Raw genomic sequence first — 27512 nt, forward strand, 5'->3', positions numbered from 1 at the left:
AGGCATGTGCGTACATAACATATATTGATATGTATATATTTTGCATACCTATCCCGGTATCCAGCATAGTCTGCAGTCTGCCTACCGTGCTGCGTCACAGTGTGAGTTTCAATTTGAAAAATGATATTACAAATTATGGACATTAGTCAAATTATGCGTAGCCCTTGGATGGGCACATTGTATTCGGTTACTAATATGTGTGTAGATACAAGTATGTAATTTATGAAATTGTGAGTGAACTTTCGTATAGTGAGATATTAAATTAAATGAAATTAAAATTTTCAATGCTTTTCTTTGAAAAATATTTACAAATAAATTTGTAGAGCGTGGTAGAAGGTCGGAAAGAGAAGTTCTTAAAATTTAAAAGATTCTCGACTGAAAAAAAAATCGAAAATTGGCAACTTTGTTAGAGGAATAATATTATAATATTTAGCAAAGGATAGATAATGAGTTCGAGAAGAAATATAAGTTAGTTGGTGTTTGTTTTTTACTCGTGAGATATCATTGTGATTGGTCGTCTAGTTGGATGTGAGTCTAAGGCAATGACTGGCTGTATCGTTTGGTACATTTTCACTTGTCTTTCGATTTAGTTGCTTAGTCGATGACAGCGTTGAAAAGAGCCGTTTACAATAAATTTCTACGTTAAAATACACTTTACGGTCCCAAAAGCATTATTAAAATTAATGTTAAAAAAATTTCTCTTCTAAATCGCTGTGGTGTCGAAGCGTTCGGGTCCGTCAGCATTTTCAAATCGAACGAAGATAGCACACGAAGACTATTATACGTATTCATTTGGAATATTAACACAGTGATATTATCTAGTAAATATTTTTATAACCTGAACAGAATACACGCAGTCAGTAACACTAAGAAGGAAACATTGGGGATCCTATAAAACATATAAATAAATTATCAGCGTGTCTATCGGTCTGTCTTTATATACGCGAACTTTTCCCTCAGTTTTTGAGATATCGATTTGAAATTTTGTACACATTCTTTTCTCTCCAAGAAGCTGCTCATTTGCTGAAACCACTGAGACCGGGCTACTATAACATTTAGGTGCCATACAAACTGAACGATCAAAATAAAATTAAGTTCTTGTATAGAAAACTTTTTTGTTTTGACGAGATATCTTCACGAAATTTTACATGGGTTTTTGTCTAAAGCAACGATACAACGTACGAACAAATTATTTAGATTAGCCTATTGTAATTATAAGATAAGATTCTAAGCTTTTATGCCATAAAAAATGCACCAGTGAATGGTACTACAAGTATAGCTTCGGTGCAGTCGAGGGTAACTTTTTTTTTGTTTTGACTCGTTTCAGCGAGTGCGAGTTTCTAGAGTCTTCGGTTAGGTCCTCGTAAACAGTACATTTTTTGCTCAATTAAGCTAAAAACAAGAAATTATATTAATTTTCCTTGACTTCTAAAACAAATTTCCAAATTTAGGGCATTTTTGAGGGCTTTACTCTGGCCTAACCCCCTACAATGCATAAATTGGTGATTATTATGTTTCTGCCAAAACTATATACATATATAATATTATAAATACCTATATATATATTAAACCTGTGCACTTAAGCTGTAAACCTATTGACCCATTTTTCGTTCGACAAAGCAATAATTACCATATACATACATATGTATGTTTGTAAATAAATATATTTGTATGTAAATGAGACAACTTAAGTTAATAAAAATTAATTTGTTTTACAAAATTATGATCCATACATGTTATTACTTTTATATAAAGTTTTAGAAATAAAAATAAAATAAACACAAATGCAATCGCAAATGCCGCGAACTTTTCTAAACCCATCATAAACAAGTTTATTTTATAGTTTTATTAATTAAAACGAAGATTTCTTTATTTATTTTATTATTTTTATTTTTTCCTTTTTTTTCAAATGTCAAAAGTTGTTAAATTAACGAGCGACATAAAAGCATTTATTTCTATATTTTCAATTTAAAATTTCATATTTATTTGCCGGTCATGGTATTAAATTACACGCCCCTTTTCAAAAGATACTAATGTATGCCTGCCATTAATTCTTGAAGCTTAGCTAGGCCAAGCCAATGTCGAAGGAGCAGCGACAGCGCTAGAGCTAGCTAGAAGTCGGAGGCTTGACGAGCAAAACGCCAAGAAAATAAAAAGTTTCTATAAAAGTAAAATATCTAGTAGTAAATCCAGTTCTATCATTTCCAAGTAAACGCTTAAAGACGAGCTGAAAAGCTCGTACATATGTATGTACCTCTGTATGTTTGCATGAATAATTTTATTCACCGGCTAATGGGGTAATGGCTGTTTTAACGAAAGCATTAGCCAAAGACACGACAAATAGACGTCCTCAACTCGGACACTCGGACAGACTTATCAATTAGACACAAAGCAATTGGTCAGCCGAGCGAACCAAGTCAAAGTAATTGTTTGTCAACAATATTTATACTGATATGTAAGAGCATCTTACCTCTGGCTTGTGCCATAACATTTAATTAAGTGTAGTAAAACAATTCGGACGAAGGATGTAATACAGTGGACCCAGTAGAGAGGAGCATCTGTGGCCAACTGAGTCTTCGTAAAAGACAACTTACATATGTATGTGTACGGTGAAGAAGCATACTGGGCTGGCCGAGTGACACTATAATTAGCGGCGAAGCAAATTATTTCTCGCACATTAACAACTTTTTCAGTTGGTCGATTGTTGCCACGGAATTGCATCAAATTGAAGAATTAATGCTTGGCAAGCATGCAATAGCCGGAGTTGATGGAGTTGCGAGAGTACAGTGAGAGAATTACTTTTCGGCAATATTCTAAAAAAAATTTAACTTAGAAAAGTTAAATGTGTCGAGATTCGGGCTTTCTAAAGACCAATGAGGCCCTGAGTTTTTTAAATTTGGGGTACTTTGTCAACATAGTCTATTATGATATTTGATGTCTAAAGTATACACCCTAAAGATAACTGGAAGACAGAAATTTGCATATATGTATATACATACATACATTATAGAGGGTTAGACCAAGCTAGTATCAATTTTTGGAATATTAAGAGTTTAATATTTGTATAATATACGACGGAATGCTAAGCGTATTCATCAAACGAAGAGTAGAGAGTCCGCACTATTTGTATATTTATAGTATGGTCAGGAAGAGAGTCCGCAAAAATTCCCAGAGTGTACAGTAACTTTCGAAAAGTGTTATTGGGAGGGCGAACATCGGAGTTGAACCATAAACGAAAAGACATATTGGTGTGATGATCTTGGCCTGGTTAATCTCTCCTTAGCCAAACCGAATGTCGTGAACTATTTCTTGACATCCATATTTACTTCAAGCTTAGTGCGAACGTGAACTGTTCCACAACATGTCATCATACATGTTCCGTACGGATATGCGAGATAAAGCCTGGATAAGTATGAGTTCAAGCTACAACAGTTTTCGAGCGCATTTATGCTTGGGTTAGTAGGGTTTAGCAGAGAACTTAAAACAACAATTCATTTAAGTTTTCTGGTTTTAGTGCCCAAACAGTTACCGACATTCCTCCCTTCCTTACTTACCGCCCGTATCAAACCAAATTTGTCAAAAGTTATGCCCGTAATCAGTTGTTCTCTTTTGTTTTCATTTCACCAATGTTGCCATTGTTTTATTTGTAAACACGATTTCTCACACATTTAAATTTTTAGTTATAATTTTTCATAATGTAAAAGCTCAAAACTAAAATCCAACTATTAAAAATAGTTTATCAATTTATAAATAAGTGTATTCGACTGTGATTTGAGGTTATTTTAAGAACATTTCAAATATATTCAAGTCTATTTTTTTATTACTACAAAATATTGAGACTGGCGACAAGGCGTGGCAAGGGATTGCTCTCTTACTCTCAGCTCACTCGTTTCTACGGAAAAAATCCAATTTTCGCGGCTATCCTACCGTACGGTCTGTTGAAGCGGAAAAGGTGGTGACTGATCATTTACATTGCGCTCTCATAAGATAGGTCGGATAAGCTGATTCGGGACACGGTTTTGCGTCGGTGACTGTTTGAGCCTTTAGTGTTTGACGAGACACCTGTAGTTGTTGTAGCGGCCAAAAACATCCCTGAAGAAATGAGGAGGATTGCTAGATGTGATTTTTTCGAAAGTGACTTAGTTCACATGTAGATAGTGCGGTGTTCGAGGGTGTCTGAAGACTCTTCAACTGCACATTCTTAAAATTTGTACAGTGTATCTACAAAGTAACCATATTCACTTTTTCGCTGCGATCACTTGTGTTAACAAGTTTTATCTTTTATTATTGTAATTTTTGTGGGTCTCAAATATCAGCTTAGAGCCACAATAGTTGGTCAACTAAGTGGGCAGTGGAGACGAAGCAGCAAAGTACGATTATATTGAAATGTTAAATGAATTTTTGATTATATGCGCCTGCGCAGTAATTTATGTTGCATAAGCAAATAGCAACGAAAATGCAATACAAATAAATTACAAATCGCCGAGTAGTTTTCTCGAGGCAAATCAAAAAGTAAAAAAAAAAAAACGTTCTACAAAAGCAATGTGAAAGAGGAACTCTATACAAATCATCAATGAGGTGCAAATCGCAAAATCACAATTTGCACAGCTTAAGGTACAAATGTAATAGCACACATATAAACACATAGTATATATGACAGTAACCGCAAAAAATCATCATCATCAACAACAGAAAGTTGGTTGCCTCGTAGTTACAGGTTCAGGTTCAATTTGCGACCGGCCCGTGAACCCTATCTGCATAATGTCCGTAATGGCTGCAAGGTGCCAGACTCGTACCGCAAATTGTTTAAGCTCGGCCAAAGCACGAGTAGCAATGGGTTCAGGATCAATTCGACTGATGTCAGTTTGGTTGAATACATTTGATTGCCTGGCATTGTGTGGTGGATCAGCGTAGGTTGATGCCGTCTGATCAAAATGTCGGAACGTAGCGCCGCCACGATCACACTGCGATCAATATTTATGCTGCAAACTGTTTATTGTTGCTGTTGTTGATGTTGTTGGTGGTGGTGATGGCACAAATCATTTTGGGGCATATTTCTTCTGTGTAATTGCTTATTATTTGTTAAAGTGGCCAAAGTGCCAAACTGCAAATTGCTTTTTCACTTTGCTGATTTGTTTTTGCGGTTGCGCCCCCAAAACCCGCTCGAAAAGCGACTTGCAACTATCTGCTACAATCGCATAGATCGCGCACAAATACAAAGTGTATATAATCAAAGTATTGACAGACAATTGTAGCGAGCGCCTCCTGTACGGCGTGCCCTTCAGTGCCGTTGGTCGTAGGTAGCTACGCCACGCTCGTTACCGTTGTGTCAATGGGTGCAAGCACTCGAAGGCGCAAAATCAACAATTCATCAGTACGTGTGGTGCACAACGAATGGCCCAGTAAACGCTTGCCACTACTCCACTACACTCGAATCGCTTGCATTTTCCCCCGTTCTTACACAAATTCGCTTAGTCAGCGATCGGTGGGGTGATCGAGTGTCTGAAGGTGTCCCTAAAATGTTAGTTTGTAGCGCTCACCAACTGGGAATGCATTATTTTATGCAGTTTACTAGCGTTATTATGCTCAATGGCTGCATTAATTTTCCTCATTTGTTAATGAGATCGGACAACGATCGCCGCGCGGACGATCGCCTCTTGTTTCAGGCGGCTCATACTTCCGATATACCTATTGCTTTGTTGCAGCGTGTGTATGTGTGTGTGTGCACGGGACCAGGCTGTGTTTTTATGCTTTTCCTTCACTTTTACCCACAAGAATTGTTTGTCTGCGATCGAAGTGGTCTTGGATTTAATGGGTTTAATTAGCATTAAATTAGCTTAATTTAAATATTTCAATTAATCGAATGGGTGAAAGCAAAAGTGACCATGTGAACTGCTACAAGAAGTGGTAAATATAAGAACTGAAGATATATTTGTATTTTTATAAAAAAAAAACATTATCGATATAAAAGTAAATAAATTTTCCATGAAAGCCTAATGTAAATACAAAACTTTTCCCCTTTATAGTAGATTTCTTAAAATTTTTATTCTTCCGGTTCGAGTATAAAAATCAAGTTGGATATTTGATATTTATTATTCCGATGTCGATATTTTCATTTAATGAACAGGAAGCAAATTTTGAGTTGGATGAGCTAGTAGAAAAAGAAATCTGCTGAGACTATATGTATATAAGGTATACTGAAAAAAAGCCATTATTCCATTTAATATACCATCTGCTCAAATATAAACGAGACTTTATCCATAACTCGACAAGGACATGACATATGGCCATACTTTTTTTTGCTTAGGTTGGCAGGACTGTTATATGTTTACATGTCAAATTTGAGCGCGATCTGTCACATAGTTTTTTTTTTACGGCACTATAAACAAGTCAACCTCGAGTGTGTTTTTCGAATTTTACTATGGAAATTAACGTTGAGCAAAGAAAGTTTGTTTGAAATTTTGTTATTCCAATGGAATAAGTGCGACGGACGCAATGAAAATGTTGCAGAAGGCATATGGGGAGTCTTGCCTATCACGTGCACGTATTTTTGATTGGTATAAGTCGTTCAAGGACGGCCGTACATCCCTGGAGAACTTGCCCCATGATCGTCGTCCAGCAACGTCAATAAACGAAAAAACGTCTTTGGTGGGATTGGCTGGGAATCAACTAATCTGTGCTGCTTCTCTACGGCTTAACTCGGAATTCGGACCTGAAGGAACCAAAAGCCCAGAAACGGCCAGCTTTGGCCAATAAGAAAAGAATTGTGATCCATTAGGACAACGCCAGGCTACACACATCAATAGTGACTGGCCAGAAGCTTCGAGAGCTGGTTGGGAAGTTCTTTTGCATCCACTGTAAAGTACGGACCTGGCATGAAGTGATTACAACCGCCTCATGTTTTTGGCGAATGATTTTGCTGGAGAAAAATTTGCTTCAATAGAAGCTTGTACACTCGACTGTCTCAGTGTTTTGACGATAGGGACACGGATTTATGGTCAGGCACAAACCAAACACCACTGTGGGCACGGTACATTGAACGCTACCAACTGGAATCCACAAGGCCGACTCGACCCGCTCTAATCTAGAGAAGAAACTTGGACATCGAATTATCTAAGGTCCAAAAAAATGTTGGAGTCAAATCAAGAGGCATAAGCATAAGAACGAAATATATGTAAGAGTCTCATTGTGGCCCATTGCTCCCCCGCGGAGCTATAGGATACAATATACATATATATTATATATATATACTATAATATATCGTTGACAATTTCGTGTCGGACGTCTTAATATGTATGTATGTAGTTATAGTGTCGAATATTACAAACTTTTTCGATTTCCGTCAGTTGTTCAGGGATAAATCCAACCTGGAAAGTGAATAAATTAGGTTATTTAAGACTAATTTATTGACTTATGTTGAGATTACTTGACTTTTTCACTGAAAATGTCTTTTAATACTTCCGGAATAAGTTTATTTCCAGCAAAACGAAGGTAGCGGATGCATAAAAATAGTTTTCTGGCAAATTATTGTATGAACTAGTATTATTAGCAGATTCAGGCCCAAACAAAGATTTCGAGGATATCAAATATTTTCTTTGGAAAACCTTACCAGAATCGACTTACGCTATTTTATTTTATAACTGGAAAGAGTTTTAACTTTCTTAAACCAAAATTGGTAAGCATTTGGATTGCTTTCGATATATAGTTTCATCTTTGAGTCATTCGCTTATTATCAAATATTTATCAGGATTACCTTTTAAATATGGTCCCTGGTTATTCAAGATATCGCTAAGTTTTAAGAAGATTTTTCGGATAGCCGAAGCTTAGAGTATCCTCAGGTGTTTAATAAGGGTTAAGAAAAATTAATGCAGCGTTTATGGAAATGATAAAAAAAGCTAATAGGTGGCTTAAAACAAGAAAATCTCGATGTTTTTGAAATAGTTTCATTGGCAGAGAATACATTTTTAACGAGTTTACTGAGGTTCTAAATTTGTTGTAGATAGATAGATTGAAGTAGAGTTATGCATCGCGACCTATGGTCAATTGTGTCCTTAAATTTGTTGTAAGAACTTCTGGAATAATTTTAGACTGAATTCACTTCGATATAGTAGTTTCAAACCAAATATCTGAGAGATAATTGTTTTAAGTTCGACAAAATTGGAAACAGAATGATTAGAAAGTATACTAATTACTCGAGTTAGTTAATGGCTCAGAAGCGACGAATACTATATATATAGAACCACAGCAGTCGGTAGATGCGAAGTGAAGAAAGAGTTATGGTAACACTAAAACTTACACATTTTGTCCATATTTTTGAAAATTATGCCCAAATCTTTTCTATTTAATATCCCACAATCCTACAGGTATGGTACCGCACAATTCATTAATACCCGAAAGCAGTGAAATTTTCACCGAAAACAGCACGACGCTCAGCGCCACTGGCTACCACAAGGAAGTCACTGCAAAGCGAATCATCAGCATGCCGATCGCGGCACAGATTCAATCGCAATAGGCATGCGATTTTGTTGCTTTAATGTTGGTTATAGTTGCTGCTGCTAATCATTGTGGAGAAAATACGAAAATTGGCTAAAATAGTTAAAGCGGATCGCTAAAGATTACAGAGAAAATCCGCAGCAAAAGCAAAAGCAATGGGAAGAATTTCCAAAGATAAATAATGCATATCTCACGCACCTTCAGCGAAAAGCCGCTCACACAACAACAACGAAGAAAATAATAATAATGATGCCACATGAAGCCGCACAGTGATCGCAAGGAAATTGGAAAATCAAGAAGAAAATGCTCAATGAATGCCGTTATGTTGTGTATTTATTTACAGCGCAAATATTGCAGACGCGCCGCTGATAAATTTACAAGCTGAATTGTTGCTTTCGTCGGCGTAATGAGCGCAGATACCGAACGAACAATACGGTATTGTACGACAGGAAGGTAGCTGGCTTGGCGTTAGTGAGTCTGTGGGCCAGTCAAGCGGACTGTTGTTGGGTCGGTCGGTTAGTTTGTCCAAAAGCATTGTTCAAATTTGCTGGCTACGGTTAATTTAAGAGTACGAAAAGCGGTTAGAGCGTTCATTAAAATTGAGTTGGCGGAGGCTTACATACATATATACTTATGTACATACTTGTATGTATAAGGTTTAATAAAAAAAAAATTCATTATTTCTCAACAGATGGCTTTAGTTATCTGTATCTCGTGTTGTATAAGTGCGAACGATCGGATTACGCTATACGGTTTTAGAAAGATATGGCCGTGGTCGAATTGCGGTGAGCCGACGCAAAGGGTGGACAATCTAGGTTTGATGGTTAGGAAGGTTTTGAAATGTGTTTTGTGGGACTGGCGGGTTCTCATCTGCTCTGGCCAGTTTTGGCCAATAGCAGAGGAATTGTGTAGCATCAGGACAACGCCAGGCCACACACATCGATAGTGACTCGCCAGAAGCTCCGAGAGCTTGATTGAGAGATTCTTATGCAACCACCTTATAGTCTGGAACTGGTACCAAATGCTACTTTTCCTGTCTGATTTCGAATGATTTTGTTGGTGAAATATTCGCCTCAAGAGAAGCTTATGAAAATCGACTGTTTCAGTTTTTTTGCCAATAGGGATGAGGGACGATGAGATCCGTTCCCATTATCTAAACCAATATGCCTAAACAGCGGAACCTCAGGTAAATGCAAAGCTGGTGAGCTGGCTAGAAAAGTCAATTTAGCTCTGCTATCAATATAGTAGGATCGGGTCGGAGATTGGCTCACCTCATGCGTTCTACTACTAGTTAAGAAGGCTTCGCCGAGGCTTCTCGTACTGTCGTAAGATCCTTTTGGCCCAAAGTGGATCGCAAGCGGTGTAGTGAGCTCTTCGCTTTCATTAAGGCTAACTTTTTCTTAGTTGTAGGGGTTCTAACTGGTCATTGCTTTATCGGTGTTTACACTCTAACTTTGAGAATCTTAATAGCTGCTTGTTGTAGAAACGGTTTGGAAGAAAACGAGGTTGTAATAAGACATTACTTGCTTCTTGATTGTCCACCTAAGCGAGATCAAGGCTAAAACATTTGGGAGTTGAAAGTTTTAGACATTCAGCTAAACTAGTAGGAATAAAAATAAAATGTCTAAGCAAATTTGAAATGGCGTTTTGTAAACTTATAAGGCATAAGACTGTATTAAGTAGTCTAAGTGCGATTCCTGTCTAGACGATCAGTTATCGAAGCTAATCAAACTAACATAGGTGTAAAAAACCTATCCTAGACTCAATTTAAAAGTCTTGCAAGAAATAAATCAGTAAAAAATATATCTATTGATATCGTGACAGGAATATTTGCTAGTTTTTTTTTTTACTGAAATTTTGTTGCCTTCATTTTAAACATACAAAATAAAAACGAGTTTTACTTTATTATTTCTTAATTATTTTTTGCATTTTTATGCCTGCGTATGCGGTTGCACATTTGTTAATTAAAATGCCATAATTCTTCGAGTTGTTAATCGTTAAGTTGCTGCGGCACGCAACATTAACACGAATTAACTGGCAACGGATCTTACAGCTAGACTTAATCTAATCAAATTTTAAGTACTTGTACATACATACGTACAAGTATAAGCAAAATGTGCTAGCGGTCTTGCATTAGACAATTCGAAGGTTGTGACTGTTTACGCAGCAAATGCAATTTGTATTTAAAATATATATGTACATATGTACAAACATGTATATCTATATAGATATTGCATGTAAATATGTGTGTCTCGTAGTGTCTACATAGAAGTCGATGCACTAAGAAACTCACTTCGCCACTTGGTGACTATCATTAAAGTGAGTAGTTGTGCTGAAGTATGGATTTAACCCTATTTGTTGTTTTTGTAACAACTTTTGGACTCATTGCGCTCCTTCGCGCCTCCAGTCTTGTTTAATTGTTTGTACGCATTTGAAGCGTTTTTAATTACTGGTCATTTGTAAGCATTCAAGTGTTGAAATTACAAAACTACACAACATTACCCACACACACACACACACATACAAACAAACTTATTAACACACAAGAAGATTTTAGCTGCACATAACTGCTTGCCGCGTTAATTTAATAATTTAATAAACATTATCATCAAAAGCCATCATTGTGGCAATCAAAAAGGCATCTTGTTAGGGTGACAACAACAGCAGAGTTGCACACACGATATAAACACTTAAGAACTCACAAGCAAGTAATTGCCAGTCAACCTTTTTTCATATTTTAAGAAAAAGTTTTTAAATTTCTAATTGCTTAGAATGCAACTGCAAAGTTTACTTCACTTGTTGTTGTTATTGGTGGGTTTGCGTTCAAATGCGCTGCACACACCACTAATTCGATCTAATTCAGAGAATGCAAAGTGACAGCCTGCAACAACAAAAAACACAATTAATGCTCTTATATTCGTTTGGTGAGTGTTGGTGGGTGCGTTTGACCACAGCCACATCAATTATGATTAGCGCATTGTTAGTGTGATTAATTGCGTGTTAATGCTCAATGAATTACTTGTAGTAAATGCATCTTTACACACATATGTACATACATATATGCATATACATATTTGTTAAATTATGTTGTTTACGGAATCCATTTGCCGCTGAGGATTTCAATCATTTCTTACTTTTATTATAACCTGAACATATCCATCTCTTTATTAATACTCAAAATATTCCTCAACTTCTGAGTTATAAATCTGAAATTTTTTAAACGTCTTCTATTTCTCAAGAAGTTCTCATTTATCGGCTGCTGGACGCTGCTTTTCCATAAGAAGTACTACAACCCTAAGAACAGTTGAAGAAAGGCTCTAGACGACACGTACAATTGTTGCTTTTGTTGCGGATGCAACTGCGTTCGTTGTACCCAATGCACGTGGACCCAAGTGAGTATACAATTTCAAAATGCATGTAATGCTGACGGTGATCCGGCGTATATAATAATATCCTTCCTTAATAACTGCTTGGGATTTCGCAAATTGCTGATATAAATCAACCAAGTTACATATCAACGTTTAGTATCAGCTGCACAAAAACACTAGGTACCTATAACTACCCTGTGTTTTGGTGTAAACATTAGAAATTAAGTATTAATATTTAAACTTCACTAGATTAATGATTTAAAAATAGCAACAATAGATTTTTTTATTAGATTTCTAACCAATTCAACACGATTTTAACAAATTAAACAACATTTTTGACAAAATTACAAAATATACACCGCAACAAAATAATCTTATAAGAGAGTGAGCAAAAGCACACCAATCAATACGTAGTGTTCTAAATTGGATTACCATACAGCTAAATTGGTAATTAAAATTAGTGAAATTGAGTTTACAAATTAGTCACAGTGAATCCTTCTAATCAACATTAACACATATATACACATACATTTGCAAGCATTATACATACATATTTCTTTAATTCACTTATCAACACTTTATATATTCTGTTGTGATTCACTCACCTGGCACCAATAACACACGGAGTGGTCAGTGGGGAGATCAATGAACGAAGCTGGCACCAAATGCCAATTGGATGGACTGGCTAACACGGACGACAGCCATAAGCAGGCAAACAGCTGTCTTATTGTATAGATAATTCTTAGTTTGTGTCCAGTTATGCGACAATACAAATATATTTGTTTATTAACTCAACAAAACGATTTTGTACCAATTATTGTTAATAATTTTGCACTTTTTCGCGACACGGCGCGACAATGTAAATTGGGACGACAATCAAAACACAACAGAGAAAAACTGAGCCAATTTGACAGTTTATTGACAGACTTGTTGATTAAATGAGTGCAGTGAGCAGCACTGTTTGTGCTGTCAAATAGAGTTATTTGCGCGACATCTAACCGTCAAGTATTGATTATGATGGCACAGGGGGCTAATATAAACAAAAATTATATATGTGTGACTCGGGTAGAATGGCTGAAGCAGAGAACGTAAATGAATAGAGAAGGCAGAGAACGTAAATAAATATATATATATATATACGTATATGACTGGTTCAATTACACCACATCAAAAAGGTACCTTCCCCTCATGATAATCGAACTCAACAAACTACACCACTTTAACAAGGAACCAAGTAAATTGTCACCACCTTATAAAGGATCGACTAATATACATATGTATGCGCAGATGTTCTTTGGCATGCGTATTAAAGAAAATTAGAATAACAAAAAGAAATAATATTTTTTAACATTCTCTGCTCTAATGGGATTAAATCTAAATTTTTTTGTGATTTTCAAAAAATCGATTATTTTCACATATAGGTATGTATATATCAAATGTACAGATATCTACGAATATTCTCCGAAAATTTGAATTGATTCGGCAAATAGTTTCGGAGATATGAGCGTATTTGTTCGAATTCTTAAACTTATTGTAATCGGCTATCACAACTTTAAACGCGTTTTTCTCGAAACGCTGTTTTCGGAGCTGTTGAGGAAAATTTCTCTGAAATGGCTAGACCGATTGACTTGAATATTTGTCTGATAATAATTAAAGGATTTTTGATAATAACTTCGATTTTTTAAACCACTCTGAAGTGTTTACACAATAAACGACCTTTTCTGGGTAGCCGAAATTTTGTCTAAAATAAACATTTTGACTATTCCTTCGATCAGTACCGGTTTTTTGAAATTAACAATAGGCTTGTGGGTTAAAAGGGTAAAACTAATTTCGATGATGTTTTTAATAACCAAAACGACAAAATCTACATAGAAACTTTCAAAGAGGCAAACAATTATATTCCAAGGTTTCAACGTGATCACCACACAGCCGTTGTAATGGTGGTAAGTATCCTAAAAAGGTGTTACAATTCTTCATTTCTGTAAAAAAGGGCAGAAATGTACCAGTAGGATGTTTTAGCTAGCTGCAGATGATTGACCGTCTGGAAGTACAGATTTGAAACCATTGGACTACAGTTGGAGAACATGGTCTGTAAAATACCGCACGGAAATTTGGAGAGTATTAAAAAATGCTTAGTTCGAGCATCGTCGTCAATACCAGTAAAACTGTGCGTACTGCTATTGATCAATGGCCAACTCGCTCGAGAGCTTGTGTGAAGGCAAAAGGTGACCACTTTGAATAAAATTACATCGCTCATTTAATATAGGCATTATTAAATAAAGTAAACTTTATTAAAAAATGTATTATAGAGTATATATATAATATAATATATAATATATATATATATTTTTTTTAATGTCAACAATATATATATAATATAAATACAAATTGAGAGGATGATAATACATATGTAAACTGCAAAGATCACTCTGATTTATCAAACTGCTCTCGTAGGTATTTGCTGATATCTGCAAATGCTTATAAGCACTGACGTAAATATATATGTACTATTGCATATTTGTACATATAAATACATATCCATGCATATATGTATGTATTTACCTATGACCGATATTTGTGACCCACTTTACTGTACTTTTTACCACTTTCACTTAAATTTTCCATACGATAATTACTAGCGCTCAATTGTAACAATAAAGAGTCATTATAATTACAGCTTTACATAACTAATTACTTACATACAAACTCATAACCCTTTTCTAAACAATACGCTAAAATATTTGACATTAAATAATAGGCAAGTAATCGACCGCGTTATTGAAAAAAATTTTACTTTTATCTGAAATTTACCTAAAATTATCGCCACCAAAAGAGTAAAAATTTTTTCAAGTTCATTCAACAATAATTACTTTTTGACATTAAAAAAAATACATACAAACTTGCCATGGCATACGATTTTATGAAAATCGTAGAATAAATGAGTAAAATTAACCTTCGCGCATGGCCGCCAATCGCCAATTCGCTGCAGTCAAGAGGCTGTCACTTGCAGCAAACAGCAACGAGCATGTGACACGCAGCAGAAGCAGTGCGGCCACCTGACAGTCAGTGCAGCTAGTGGAGCGTTCTGCGTTGGGGGTTGTAGCTATACTGAGGTTACAGGTTCAACAATATTGGTCATTGGTCATGCGTGGTCGGCGTCGCTAAGTGGTCAAACCGAACTAGTAAAAGCAACAACAAGCAATACAACAAAAAATTGTAGATGATGCGACAGAAAGTCGGTATAGTAATTATTTTAATATTCAGACATAAGTCAATCACGCATTGTTGTTGTTGCGTTAATGCTTTAGCATTTTTTTGTTACTTTTTTTTTCTTTCGATTTCGGTATAAATTTATAACAAATGCGCGCATTTGAATTCAGTCTTCAACAACTTTGTTGCAGTGAGTTTAGATTTTGGGAAACTTAATAAAAAAAAATTAAATAAATAAAATTGTTATTTTGGAAATATATAAAAAATTAAAAAAAAAATTATATAAAAATAAAAAAGTATTTATAATTTATATAAATATAATATTAAATTGTAAGCAATTACATTAAAAAATTAGTTATTACAAATATATATATTTTTTTAACAGAGAATACAAATAAATTTGTTTTTATTTTTAATTATATTTTTTTAAATTAAAAATATATCATTTCGGTAGTGCATCTAACTTATAAAAGCAACAGCGTGTGTTCATTGTTAAATTATTTGCTAAACTCAACAGGTGATGAGCAGTTAATTTTGTGCATTTCGAATATTTTTTAAATAAAAATAATGCTTAAAATCGAATTAGTTTTGCTCTGTGCGTTTTTGTCCTACAGCGTGAGTTCCTTTTTACTTCAAAATTAAATGTTTTTTTAAAAGAAAGTTTACTAAAAGCAATTTTTGTGTTGTTTTTCTCTTTTATATACCGTTAAGTATACGGATGCCGTGGAGATTGACTGCAGTCGACCACCACAATTAGTGGTAAGTCTAAGTGTAAATAAATTCTTATCAAATTCCAATGAAGAAAAAATATGAATTATTTCGAAACTTTTGCATGAATATTTGTTATCTCTCGGCAGGCAATGCGAATGAAATTTTTGTTTTGATGTAAAAAGCCAATTTTGCAATTGATGTTCATTAAAGTAACTAGATTTTTGGTATCTAATCATAATTATTATTTTCTACATCGTTAAAAGCCTTTGGAATTAATTTTTCCTTAAATGGTTCCAAATTACCAATTTTTACTACTCTCGCGTTGTTTGGAGTATCTAAATAGTAACCCTCTTCTATTACGAAATTTTTTTTTTAGCTGTGAGAACTAACAAGCTGTTCCGTTCTAGTGGTTAGGTGAGCTTACTAGCATCATACAGAACCTTGGCTTCATTATTATAACGCCTAATATTTTAAATAAACATATCAACTGTCGGAGCTGGCTTCAAATTTGTCTCCACAGATAGATCGAGGAACGATTGCTCAGATATTTAACAGAGGTCTAAGCGCCAATATATAATAAGAAGTATCCACTCATGATCGACTTTTCTGGGGGTTTGAGTTTACTATAAATTTTAAAGCCATTTTAAAGCTAAGTAGCCACCTAAAACTATGAAACTAAACTATCGATCGGAGGTTTTCTTTTAGGTAACGCCGCCTACTTTGTATACGACCATATTTGTGAGGAGAGATTCCCGCATCTTTCTTCTAAGTCCACATTTACCGAACGAAAAGCCAGACGAAAACTCAGATAAACACTTGATCAGTACATATTTGAAAACCCCAACAACTGACAAAACACGAAGCTTCCTAGAAGAGGACTCCAAATGTCGTTGGTACTCTTCAGTCAGTCAGTTTTTTTGAATCAACTGCAGCCGATTCCTTTGTTTAGTCTCCAGCTATAACGCTGAATGCAATTTGGGCTCTTGGGTTTTAGATCAGCTTGAGTCGAAGAAGGTTGCGATTGGTGGTGGATTAATTCGAAATTTGCAAATAATATAATCGCGGAAACTGAGTAAAATTGAATCTAGCATTGAGAACCTCATTTTTGAAATTTCACTTAGAGAGACTAATTAGCAGTAAGCTGGTAGAATGCAAGTTCTGTAAATGGTGTAACTTTACAACATTTAGGTATAATGGACATTTTTCTTCTCCAAAATTCCAAATTTTTCAAATCCTTTGAATTGTTTATTAATTGCGGTTTCTTTTTCATTAACTCCCCAGCAACCGTCATTTTGTTGTAAAAACGACGAACGTGCAGCAGTCATGGAAACGTGCGCTCAACGATTGGGAATATCTTTTGAGAAACAAAACGGCGCAACGCCTTTGGAGGACGTCACAGTAAGTACTATATAAAGTGAAGTTTTCTACATACACTCTCTCGACTTGCACGACTCTTACCGACAGTGCTTCGCTGAGTGCATCGTTAAAGAGTTGCAGCACTTGTCAGCGCCTGAGGAGATCAACTTTGAAGTTGTGCAAAATTATCTACAAACCAAATCCGGCAATGATACGACCTATGTGAACACTATGATGACAGCCTACAGGAAATGTGAGTCAGTGGCGCAGCAAAGAATGCAATCGATCAAGCAAATGTCGTTCGGTGGTGGCGCGCTCTCGCAACGGCGTTGCAGTCTCTTCTCCGGCATACTGCTCAGTTGTGTCCACATGGAGTACTTCATGAATTGTCCGGCAAATCGTTGGACCGATAATGAAGAGTGCGCTTTGGCGAAACAATTTGTTACGCAGTGTGCTATCGGCACCATATAAATATATCCACCAGTTGTTTATTTATATAATATTTAGTAGGTGTTATGAAAATAACGAAAAATATATATTTTATTTAAGCATATATGTATAGGAACAGGCGTATCACTTGCTAATTTTTGGTAGACAAATAAAAATCAAATCTGTTATAAAACAAAGTATTAAAATATAATTATATATTCAACTTGCTCGATAGATTTAGGTGAAAGTCCTCGGGCAATGCAAACGGGTATATAAAGTCATCGCGATGTTTGCGTAAAAAACGCAGTAAGGTTTTCTCCACCTCATCCGTATGCCCCGCATCGGCCATATACTGTTTCATGAATTGCTTGCGTTTTCGCCGATCCATACCTATGTCCTGTGCACAAAGTATATATTCACGTGTATATGTGTATAACGAAAACGTAATATACTGCCTCCACTAACTCACCAAATTCATAATATCCTTGGCCATTTCCATGCCAAACGTACGAAGCCGGCTGCTCAAACTATCAAAGTTGGGATGCATGATCAGTTCGGTCCAGGGTTCTTCGAAGAATTCAACAAAACTGGTGATGTCCTTGAGATACCAACGCGTGTGTAAATCATTCAGCAATGCCTGATGCTGACCCACAAAATATTGCAGATGATCAAAGCTACGTTTCTATATTAAATAAGAAGGAAATAATTATAAATATTATACAATATAAAATAAAGAATTTCAGTTAAAAAAAAATAATACTTTACTTACATTTCTGGTGACACAGGTGATCTCCTCTACAATGCCATGTTCGTTGATGCGCACGCGCGAGAAATTCCCATCATAAGTGACTAGTGTGAGCATATAATTGTTATCCAAATGATTGGCGATATATCGTTTGGGTAAGATCGCCTTAGCCATATAATGGCCTAATGGTAGTTGCGCTTGAAAGTAAACTGGTTGTAGATATTTCTCAGTGTTTACTGCATCATCATCCTGATGCAGATTAAGGCTTCTAATTAGCTGTGATTTAAAAAAAAGTTTGATTTATAAAAAAGTTTTCATTTGTGCTTTTGAAGTATTAAAAATAATAAAAGTAAGCGTTTTTTTTACAAATGTTTTGTATATTTTTAGTTATCTTAATCATATGATATAAGCTATCACTATGCTATATTACATCATCTCACAGCTACCTTTACATAAAAATTATCCGTAGTTTTTCTTAATAACCAAAAAGATAATTATCTATTCGATTTTTACATAAATATTATCACATGATGTATTATCATAACAAAATACACATGACTGCCTGTTATTATATTGTGGTTACGATTATAAGAATACATATATTTTATAAAAAATTATTACAAAAATATGATGTCATATCATATCATGTGACGTCTCATCACATCATCTCACTTGTCATTTAAGGTACGCATATTCGTTGGATCTTCTTTATACAATTTTATTGCTTAACATCACGTCGAATATATATTATATCACATCTCAACTTCACTTCAAGTCACATCGCATCATTATATCACGTAATCCAACATATAACAGTACATGGTAAAATTTTACCATTAACTAAATCACTTGAAATTGTGTTATAGTAAGTTGAATATTATTTTTTCGGCCACTAGTGAGTAGTTCATAAAGTACCGATTCATCGCCGCTTACCCTGTGCAGAAATAGCAGCTCCAAGGTCGATATAATATCTCAGGGACACTTCCTCAATCATTGCCTTGTTTTGCTCATCTTTGATTACCATAAACTAAAAAACCCATAATTTTTACTTAAATATTATGACTTTGTGTTTTGATGCATCATTTTATAACTGATCACATGATCGTACTAAATCTCAAAATTTTTAAATAACATTAGTATAATTGTTATAGCAAGGGCTCCGTTATTAGTACAAAAGAAAAACATGTTTTTCCTCTTTAATATAATAATTCGACCGCCTGAAGTTAGGGAATAAATATTTATTTCTAACTACCGAAAGAAAATATACCAGATAAACCTAATAGCTTCTGATCATCAACAAGTATTGACAATATCCCCTAAAATATTCTCGATACCAAGATTTTTCTTCTAAATATCATCAATTATAATAATAACTCTTGAAGATAGTAATGTGCACAGAGTCATAGAAACTTAACATCGGATTCCACAAGTAAACTTATATCATTATGGAAGAATTACCATACTAACATATTACTTTAACTCACCTTAGCCGCTTTCTCCTCTTTAGCCACATGAACATATTGATGATTCCGCTTATTTCTCAAACGCGTGCAATTGCCAACGGCATATATATTCGGATCGCTAGTGCGAAAATTTTCATCGACCAACACTAATGAGTCCTCCATATCAATACCGGTGCTCTCCAGTACTAGACAGTGTCAAAATATGTCTATAAATTAATATACTTGTAAGCATTTACAAAGTTCACTCACAATCGACAAGTTCTGTGCTGATAATATGCGGATGAAAGCTGACAAATAGGTCACATGCCATTGTCATTAAGGTACCGTTGGGATAATTTTCGAAAGCTGCATGTGAGATGATCTTTTCATTATAGTAGTATATCCATTTCTTCAATATCCAATGCGCCTCGACCTTGACGCCCAAATCTTCCACCATACCCTGCAATATCATCTCTATATTCATATCCATATTGCTGATGTTATATTTAATGCATGACTCCCGAGACTTAGCGTCCCATGGTATGACCAATGTTATGAATTGAGGCGGTATTTTATGATTAATAAGAAAATTTATAAACTCATAGGTACCCAGATGTGTACCGAATACGATTATATTGATATCATTGGAGTTCTGGTCTTTACGTATGGCTTCAAGTTTGTGATACATTGTGATTTTATCGAAGCGACTGTTGATTTGTATGTAGTTTGTGGCGCGTGGATCGCGTTTGACGGCTGGTGGTTTTCCAAAACGCTGACTCATTGAGAAGATGAGTTTACCATAGTACATTTCACATCCATTGGCTAATACAACTGCTCGATCTTCTCTGCAAAAATTTAGTTTAAACAAAATGTGTGCATTAACTAGTTAAGTTGTGTTAAAGTGTTTTAGCGAATTGTGTGGCGGTTAAGGAGCATTAAATTGATGGCGTTCTTATCATGTTATACTCGTACACTAACTAAAAAGCGGATTATAACAATGCCTCACTAATTTAACCAAGCCTTGTCCGCCGATCGCATAAAAACTACGATCACCACTCATGAGTTTGGGAACAGAGGAAAGGTCTACAAGTATATGGTATATTTGCTTAGTTTTCGTGCCGAAGCTCTTAGCTCAAGCTACCGAGTAGTAAAAACCACCTTATATCTCTATATTATGGGGTTATTCGATATCTCTTTTATGCCGCGCATCAAATCCTAAAGTAATAATTTCTTCTAGAATTTTTGTATTTATAATAAGCAGGTGGTTAAAGAGTATATTACAAGTATATAAATAGAACATCGAAACCACTTACGTTTTGATTTTCTTCACGGTCGAACTGACGAAAGAGGCAAATTTCCGCAGATCCATGCAACGTGTAGTGTCACGTATAAAACTATTGCTGTTCTCGAAATTAACATAACAGTTATTTTGCTCTGTACAGATCTCACAATGAAAATCATTGTCGTAGGCGCTCTCCACCACACCTGCTGCTGCGATGATGACGACGCGTAGGCGTGGCAGGCAACAATGGCAGTTCTTGTCGCTAAGAAGGCAAGAGAAAAATTTAAAGCACTCTATTTACACTTTGCATGGTATAGTATTTATATGCTCACCCAGCATTCTTGAAATTGAAAAGTAATACACGAAGTAAAGCGCGCGTCAAACTATTGAAACCGATTATAATAATTGGCTCTTTATTGCCGAATGCCTTAGATGGCAATAAATTATGATAGTAGAGAGCGACATTTTCATCACCAATACTGGGTATTTGTTGGCTGAGTCGGTCTGATGTTGTCGATTTCGGCTTGTTGTATTTACGGCGATGTAATTGTGCGATGGGTCGCGGTTCAATGGGTTGCATTTGTTTCACCAAATCATTAATTAAGGGTTTGGTATGACTCTGAGTAAATAAAGATATATTTGAAGTCCACATTTTGTCAAGCTCTTTCTCTCTTTTATACTCACCATAGTTGGTGCCACATAATATAGTTCCCAATAACCAGTGGCACAGGATATTTGCCGGAATATTGCATCCGATTCCCAAATGTAATTCGGATGTAACTTTAATAAGACAATTTCACCGGGATTTTGACTCAAAGACACCTCGTGACGCATGAAAACATATTTATACTCCAGTTCATGTTGTCGAATAAAAGGTCTGTTAGGGTGGGATAGTAAAAATCTATGAGTTTTTTTTACTATTTGTATGCGGAAAGGGTTCGCCATACAATGGCCGCTGTAAAAAAGTTTCGAAGAGCAAAGTTCTGACAACCCTAGGGATTGCCGTTTTCTATATTCTGTTGCATCTTTCACATTTGTAGTCGGTTGTTAAGGTATTTCCTCGCCAGTAATATTAATGTTGCTTAAGATCCGACCATAATACTCCACTAGGGTATCCAAATTTTTTGCAAATTACCCACCAAAACTATTTTAGACTAGGGGATAGGGGAGTAGAGGAATATCATTATTCATTTTATAATTACCGTATTATTGCAAACCCCACAATGATATTGTTCTCCATGGCACGCATTGAATCACCACAACGTATTGTTAAGAAATTAAATTCGCTTATGGGATTCTCGAATACGTCCTCTATTATATCACTAATGAGCGTGGATTCGGCTAGTGTTTCGGGTGGTATGAAGAACGATTGCTTCAGTGCGAACAAAGTGTAGGTTGAGGCACGTTTATTAAGCATGGCTCCAGACTTTTTTATGATTTTTTCAATGGTGTAAACATCCTCCGGTATTAAGTTCATTACACCAATATGACCGAAGATTGTGCTGCGATTTATGATATAAACAGTGTCATCGATTCTAGCGCCGGGACGTGGTACAAGGCCCTAAACGAAGAAATAGAAAAATATTTAATATATATATAATATTTAGAACTTTTTTTCCAACTTAACTATTGACCTGAAACCAACCACGTCTGGGGAGAGGGAGAAGTAGTTGTATCGGCAAAGCCGTATGTAAGCTAAGAGGAACTAACACTCATTTCAGGACTTTAAAACACATAGTGAGGAAGACAATTTCCTTAGGTCCAGAATTTAAGATTGAAAACTTTGGTCAAGAAAAAAGGATTCTTGTTCTAAAAAATGGGTCTTAAATTAGTCTTAGATAGGGAAGCAGTTGCCATCTTTTGGAGTTACTTCTGACTTATTTTTAGCGGTCCTATTTTAGGAATCAAGAAGTGCTAATTTGGATTGTGTAGTCAATTAAGAAGTAAAGTCCTCCTTCGACGAACAAATTTCTACTTTTGAAGTTTCTTATTTAGATTGATTGAAGATATAGCGCAGAAAGAATAATGAGGAAGTTCTTCGAGTATCCGGTGAAATATTATGTGAAATTGGCAAAAAGTCTTATCAATAAATCACGATGAACATCCGAAGAGTTGTTTCGTCTACAAGTGACTGCCGATTTTATCGGTCATTCCCCAAGGTATCGTTGTTTAATAGTTTTAGTTCGTAGTGACACTATATCTTCTCTCGAAAATATCATCTTCTAAAATCGTTTAGATAGACTTTATGAAGTATGTTATTTATAGGAAAAAATTTACGAAATACATATGTATATACGATAAAACAACGAAGTAAAAAGCTTTCCAAAAAATGTCCTTATAAAGCCGGAATTAGCCAATGTTTTTATATATTAAGTTAACGCAGTCAAACTCTTGAATCGTACAATTTTCTTTTAAAAAATGTATTGTTAACACTTTTTTAACTCACCACAAACAATCCCAACAACATTTCAACGCTTCTCGATAAACGCATCTTATTCGGTATGGATATAATGCAGTAATCCCGGTCGGGATGTGCCGTAAAAGCAGTCGCAATGAAGCGCGAAGCGAATCGTGTATCCGTCGTTTCACTAATACCCAGTAACTTAATGGCGAACACATTGGAATATGTATCGAAAGGAAATTCACCATCGGTGGCTTCATTATACGATTCCGGTATATTGTAACGGACACGTAACCGTTTACGGAATTGCGTTTGGTAGTGATCGGGACTTTTGAAATCTTTGGGATGACAAGAGGAAGAACAATTAATATCAATAATTACGTGTTGTACCTAAACTTTACATACAAGTATCGATTAGTTCCATTTTGCGATAGAATTCTTCACGTAAGAAGAAATATTTTATGCTCGTTTCGTTTATGCCGTAATTAAAGCTGCCACGCGATGAACGTCGTACTGTCGATATAGTATTGTTGCCCATAACTGTCGGGCATGTAGGACGCATACAGGTTTTATCGCTATTTTATGATTTTATCGACAACTTTAGTGAATACTATTTAGTAAGGCATTTGACATTTACCTCGATTCAGATGCTTTAGCTGCTGAAAGTAGTCTTTCTAATTCTTTTCCGTAAATTTCTTCGACTACTTCGGAGGTGAAAAATTTATAGGCTGGTTTCTTTTCAACGCCCCTAAGGATTTAATAATTCAATTATTTCACATGCTTACTTTTTATCATCATACATTTTTTTTCAACCAAAGATCATACTTACGTTACCGTTAAGCGTTTCTCACCAAAAGGTTTATCTCGTGAGAATCGTATCATATTGCCGAAGCCATCGCATTCGAAATTCTCCACCAGCGTTACTATGCTGACATCATCATTGAGCCAAATGAAACCGACCGTCTGATGTTGTAACTGTAAGTGCATAGAGGAGAACCTAAATTGGTAAATATATTTCATATTAAGACCTGAAAATTTTAAGCAAATCATACCAACGAACGAATTAGCTACAGTTGGATTTCGAAAGCTAAAACGAAAGGCGAAGGCATAACTCAGACTCGAAGAATAAATTTTGCAGACAAATCAAGAAATAAAGCAGATCTGTCAACGGATAACTTTTATTCTATATAAAAACGTAAAAAAGTTAAACTAGAAATCAGAATCCTAAAAAGTTACGAAGCTAAGGTCCTTATATACCATAAAAACCTTTTTAATGAAATTTATATGGTTTAATAATTTTTTGATCTTAATTACTTTTCTCAACCGTTTTAGATTAAATTTTGCAAAGACAAAATTTGTTATCCATAGTTGCACTGAGCTTGAATACAATTGACTGTCTCCGCTATAAAAATACTTTTTCAAGGCTTTAGTTTGAGCTCTACCAGGAATAATCTTCACTCTTTTCTCCAAACTTTATACTCACCTCACAAGCTATAAAGGTGTTGTGTTTATCATCATCATCTATTTCTTTTTGAAGTTCCTCTGCTATATAAAAATCACCATATTCCTCGCGCAAATCTGGACGATCCACATCAATCACTTCTACGATATCATCATTGTCTTCGGGTCTGCAAACAGATTAAATATTTGTAGAGAATTGTAAACAAATTTTTCGTATTGAAGTCGGGGACAATGTGAGTTACATGAGGCAAACAGAAGGTCATTCAATTTGACACCTATGGCTTGAAGCTTTTATAGACTAGTGTGAACAGAAGTTTTCTTTCACCATAGATTAAGTCTAAAAAGACTAAAGCCGATTTCCAATGGTTTAAGACAAAACACCAATCATTTTCTGACATAAAACAACACCCAGAAAAATTTCAATAGGCTACGAACATAGTAAAGTAAAGAACTCGGTAGCGATTAAAAAAAAATAAAGGAATTGATATCAAAACATGTGCTGCCAAGATTCGTGTTACGTTTGAAGTCTGATCAGACTATTTGCTGGTTTTTGATGTTACTTCTTCGCTCCACTGTGTACATAGCCTTATATAATTCGTGTTATTAAGACTATAGATCAGTAAACATATTTTTTTATGAAAATACTCACAAAGCTAACCGGTAACGCATACGTTCTATAACGTTATTTCGGTGTATTATGTGGAGCCGTTGCACATTCCGACATTTTTGAACGCTAAAAGCACGCGGATACAACACTGTGCTGAAGCCTTGCAACATGTCATAACAAGGGGTGTCTGAAAGATATTATTAGTTGAACAAAAATAATTGAAAGAAAGTAATTAAATTTAAAAAGATTATTGACTAAATCAATATAAAACCAAAAACAAAAATTAAAATCATAAGAACGCCTCTAGGCACTCACCTTCCGGTGACAAATTCGGATCGTCCGGCATCTGTACAATCACAATATAACGAATTTTAAATTCACGATGAAAGAATTCAACAAGTATGCGCCGCATTAGCTCGGGATTGTATTTCGGGAAGAACATGAAGCGTGTGAAGAACATTGTATCGCCCCAATTAAGTGGAAATTCCTTGTCCACGCTGTGCAATAACGTATATGAATAAAAATATATGAGAGACAAACCAATTTGCTGCTCACCAAAAGTGATGTTTCAGCCAATGTATCCAACAATCGGGTGGCAAAGCGCTTATCAATGGATAATAACTGAACTCGGCATAACCGATGATGGTTACATCTGCTTGCCGTTTGCGCACCATTATACGTTGCGCCGCATATGTCAAGAAGAAGTCGGCGGCGTGATAAAAACCACGTGGCGATGGACCGAAGAAACGTGTCTCATTCCATCGCAACATTGTCGAAATGTAGCTGAAATCACGTTCGATATCGGTAACACCGCTCATTACGTATAGATTCTCATCCGCTTTGGGGTCCATTTTTGTAGAGCGTTGGCGCGTTTGCATGCAGCTTAATTGCGATTGTAGAAAATATTGATTTTTAGCTTTCAAAAATATGTATACAAAAGAGTTCGTTGGTTTTATTTTTGACTTTCGTAGTGTTTGAAATTCATTCTGCTTTTTGAACTTTTCGATAATTAGATTGGTAATGAAAAAATGGTATGGAATTTTAACGATGAATGCAATCGTTTTTTGCTTCATTTTAATATTGCCTGCATAAGGTAAGCGCTTTATCAAGAGAGAAATGGGACAGAACACTCGCTCAATAATCGCTTGAACTACTATGGGGTGGTCTGAGCATTGCAGTTTATTTCAAGCCGAGGTATCTCAATGCTTTTCTTTTGGTTGACGTATCTAAAATATGATTCTTGTGTTTTAAGATTGAGTAACTATTATTAAAAATATAAATTTTTCAAAAATATAAAGTTTACAAAGTTCGTTAGTTTTACCGCAATCTAATTAAGCACAAAAGTCGGTACAACTCACTTTCTAAGAGTAATTGTGTGGTTTTTGCTTATGATTGGTTTGATTGAGAGAGTCACTTATCCATTTGCAAGCGATTTGCAAGCTCTTAAGCACGTACGAGTATATATTTTCTTTAAAAAAATTAATATAAAATACCCTGTAGGAAAGTAAATAGTTAGATAGGATTGATTCAGTGCTTTGATCCAGAATGAGAGGCTTATTTATTTTAATTCATGAAAACAATAATTAGACCCGAGTAGACTCCGACACTCGGGTCTAATTACACTATTTAACAAATCTGAAGGAAACATTTGCGAGGAGGTCGGGTATTTGAGGTGATCTGATTACGTATTTGAGCTCAAAAATTTTCTATCACGTGCAGCTATTTTTATTATTTTAGTAAATGGTGGTGTTTTGACCACTACACCTCTTGACACAAAAAATCCTACGTGTTAGGAACTTTTGACTATCATTTTCGGTTTAAGCAACCCAAAATTAGCAAGAAACAGCCTCTAACACCACAGTCGCAAAATGACTGTAAACTAGTGTTATTTGCCGCAGCGAAGACTGAATAATATTAGAAATCGATTTTTCTAATTCTTCTTTTTAAGGCAAGCCAAGAAACAGTTTCTCTCAAAAATTTCTTAAAGCTTTTTCTGACATTTGAAAA

The 27512-nt window shown here is 35.3% G+C and overlaps 3 protein-coding genes across 4 annotated transcripts in view; 1 reads left to right on the top strand and 2 right to left on the bottom strand.

Annotated features, from left to right (window-relative positions):
- Ntan1 (N-terminal amidohydrolase 1) overlaps positions 1-12753 on the bottom strand; it is a 77942-nt gene extending 65189 nt beyond the window's left edge. Inside the window, exon 1 of one of the 2 annotated variants that reach the window (XM_014248111.3) lies at positions 12467-12752. The gene's annotated coding sequence lies outside the window, so the exon portion shown is untranslated. Of the gene's footprint in view, positions 1-12466 lie in introns of both variants that reach the window. The other variant, XM_014248109.3, reaches the window with a different exon arrangement.
- Positions 12754-15621: 2868 nt separating this feature from the next.
- Positions 15622-17646, top strand: LOC106627806 (uncharacterized). The gene is made up of 4 exons (XM_036369891.2): positions 15622-15686; positions 15783-15830; positions 17064-17180; positions 17247-17646. Exons 1-4 carry the CDS (start codon positions 15639-15641, stop codon positions 17607-17609), a joined length of 576 nt encoding a protein of 191 aa, XP_036225784.2. The 5' UTR covers positions 15622-15638; the 3' UTR covers positions 17610-17646.
- Positions 17647-17666: 20 nt separating this feature from the next.
- On the bottom strand, positions 17667-26461 carry LOC106627880 (cilia- and flagella-associated protein 61). Its single transcript, XM_014248198.3, has 17 exons — positions 26061-26461; positions 25821-26002; positions 25548-25692; positions 24921-25065; positions 24267-24412; positions 24075-24185; positions 23843-24012; positions 23483-23775; positions 22239-22597; positions 21721-21913; positions 21369-21655; positions 21068-21298; positions 20025-20599; positions 19797-19960; positions 18337-18588; positions 18037-18249; positions 17667-17964 (listed from the first exon to the last, which is right to left on the bottom strand). Exons 1-17 carry the CDS (start codon positions 26381-26383, stop codon positions 17779-17781), a joined length of 3975 nt encoding a protein of 1324 aa, XP_014103673.2. The 5' UTR covers positions 26384-26461; the 3' UTR covers positions 17667-17778.
- Positions 26462-27512: the final 1051 nt, after the last annotated feature.

Source organism: Bactrocera oleae, chromosome 4, assembly GCF_042242935.1.
Source record: "Bactrocera oleae isolate idBacOlea1 chromosome 4, idBacOlea1, whole genome shotgun sequence".
NCBI lineage: Eukaryota > Metazoa > Arthropoda > Insecta > Diptera > Tephritidae > Bactrocera > Bactrocera oleae.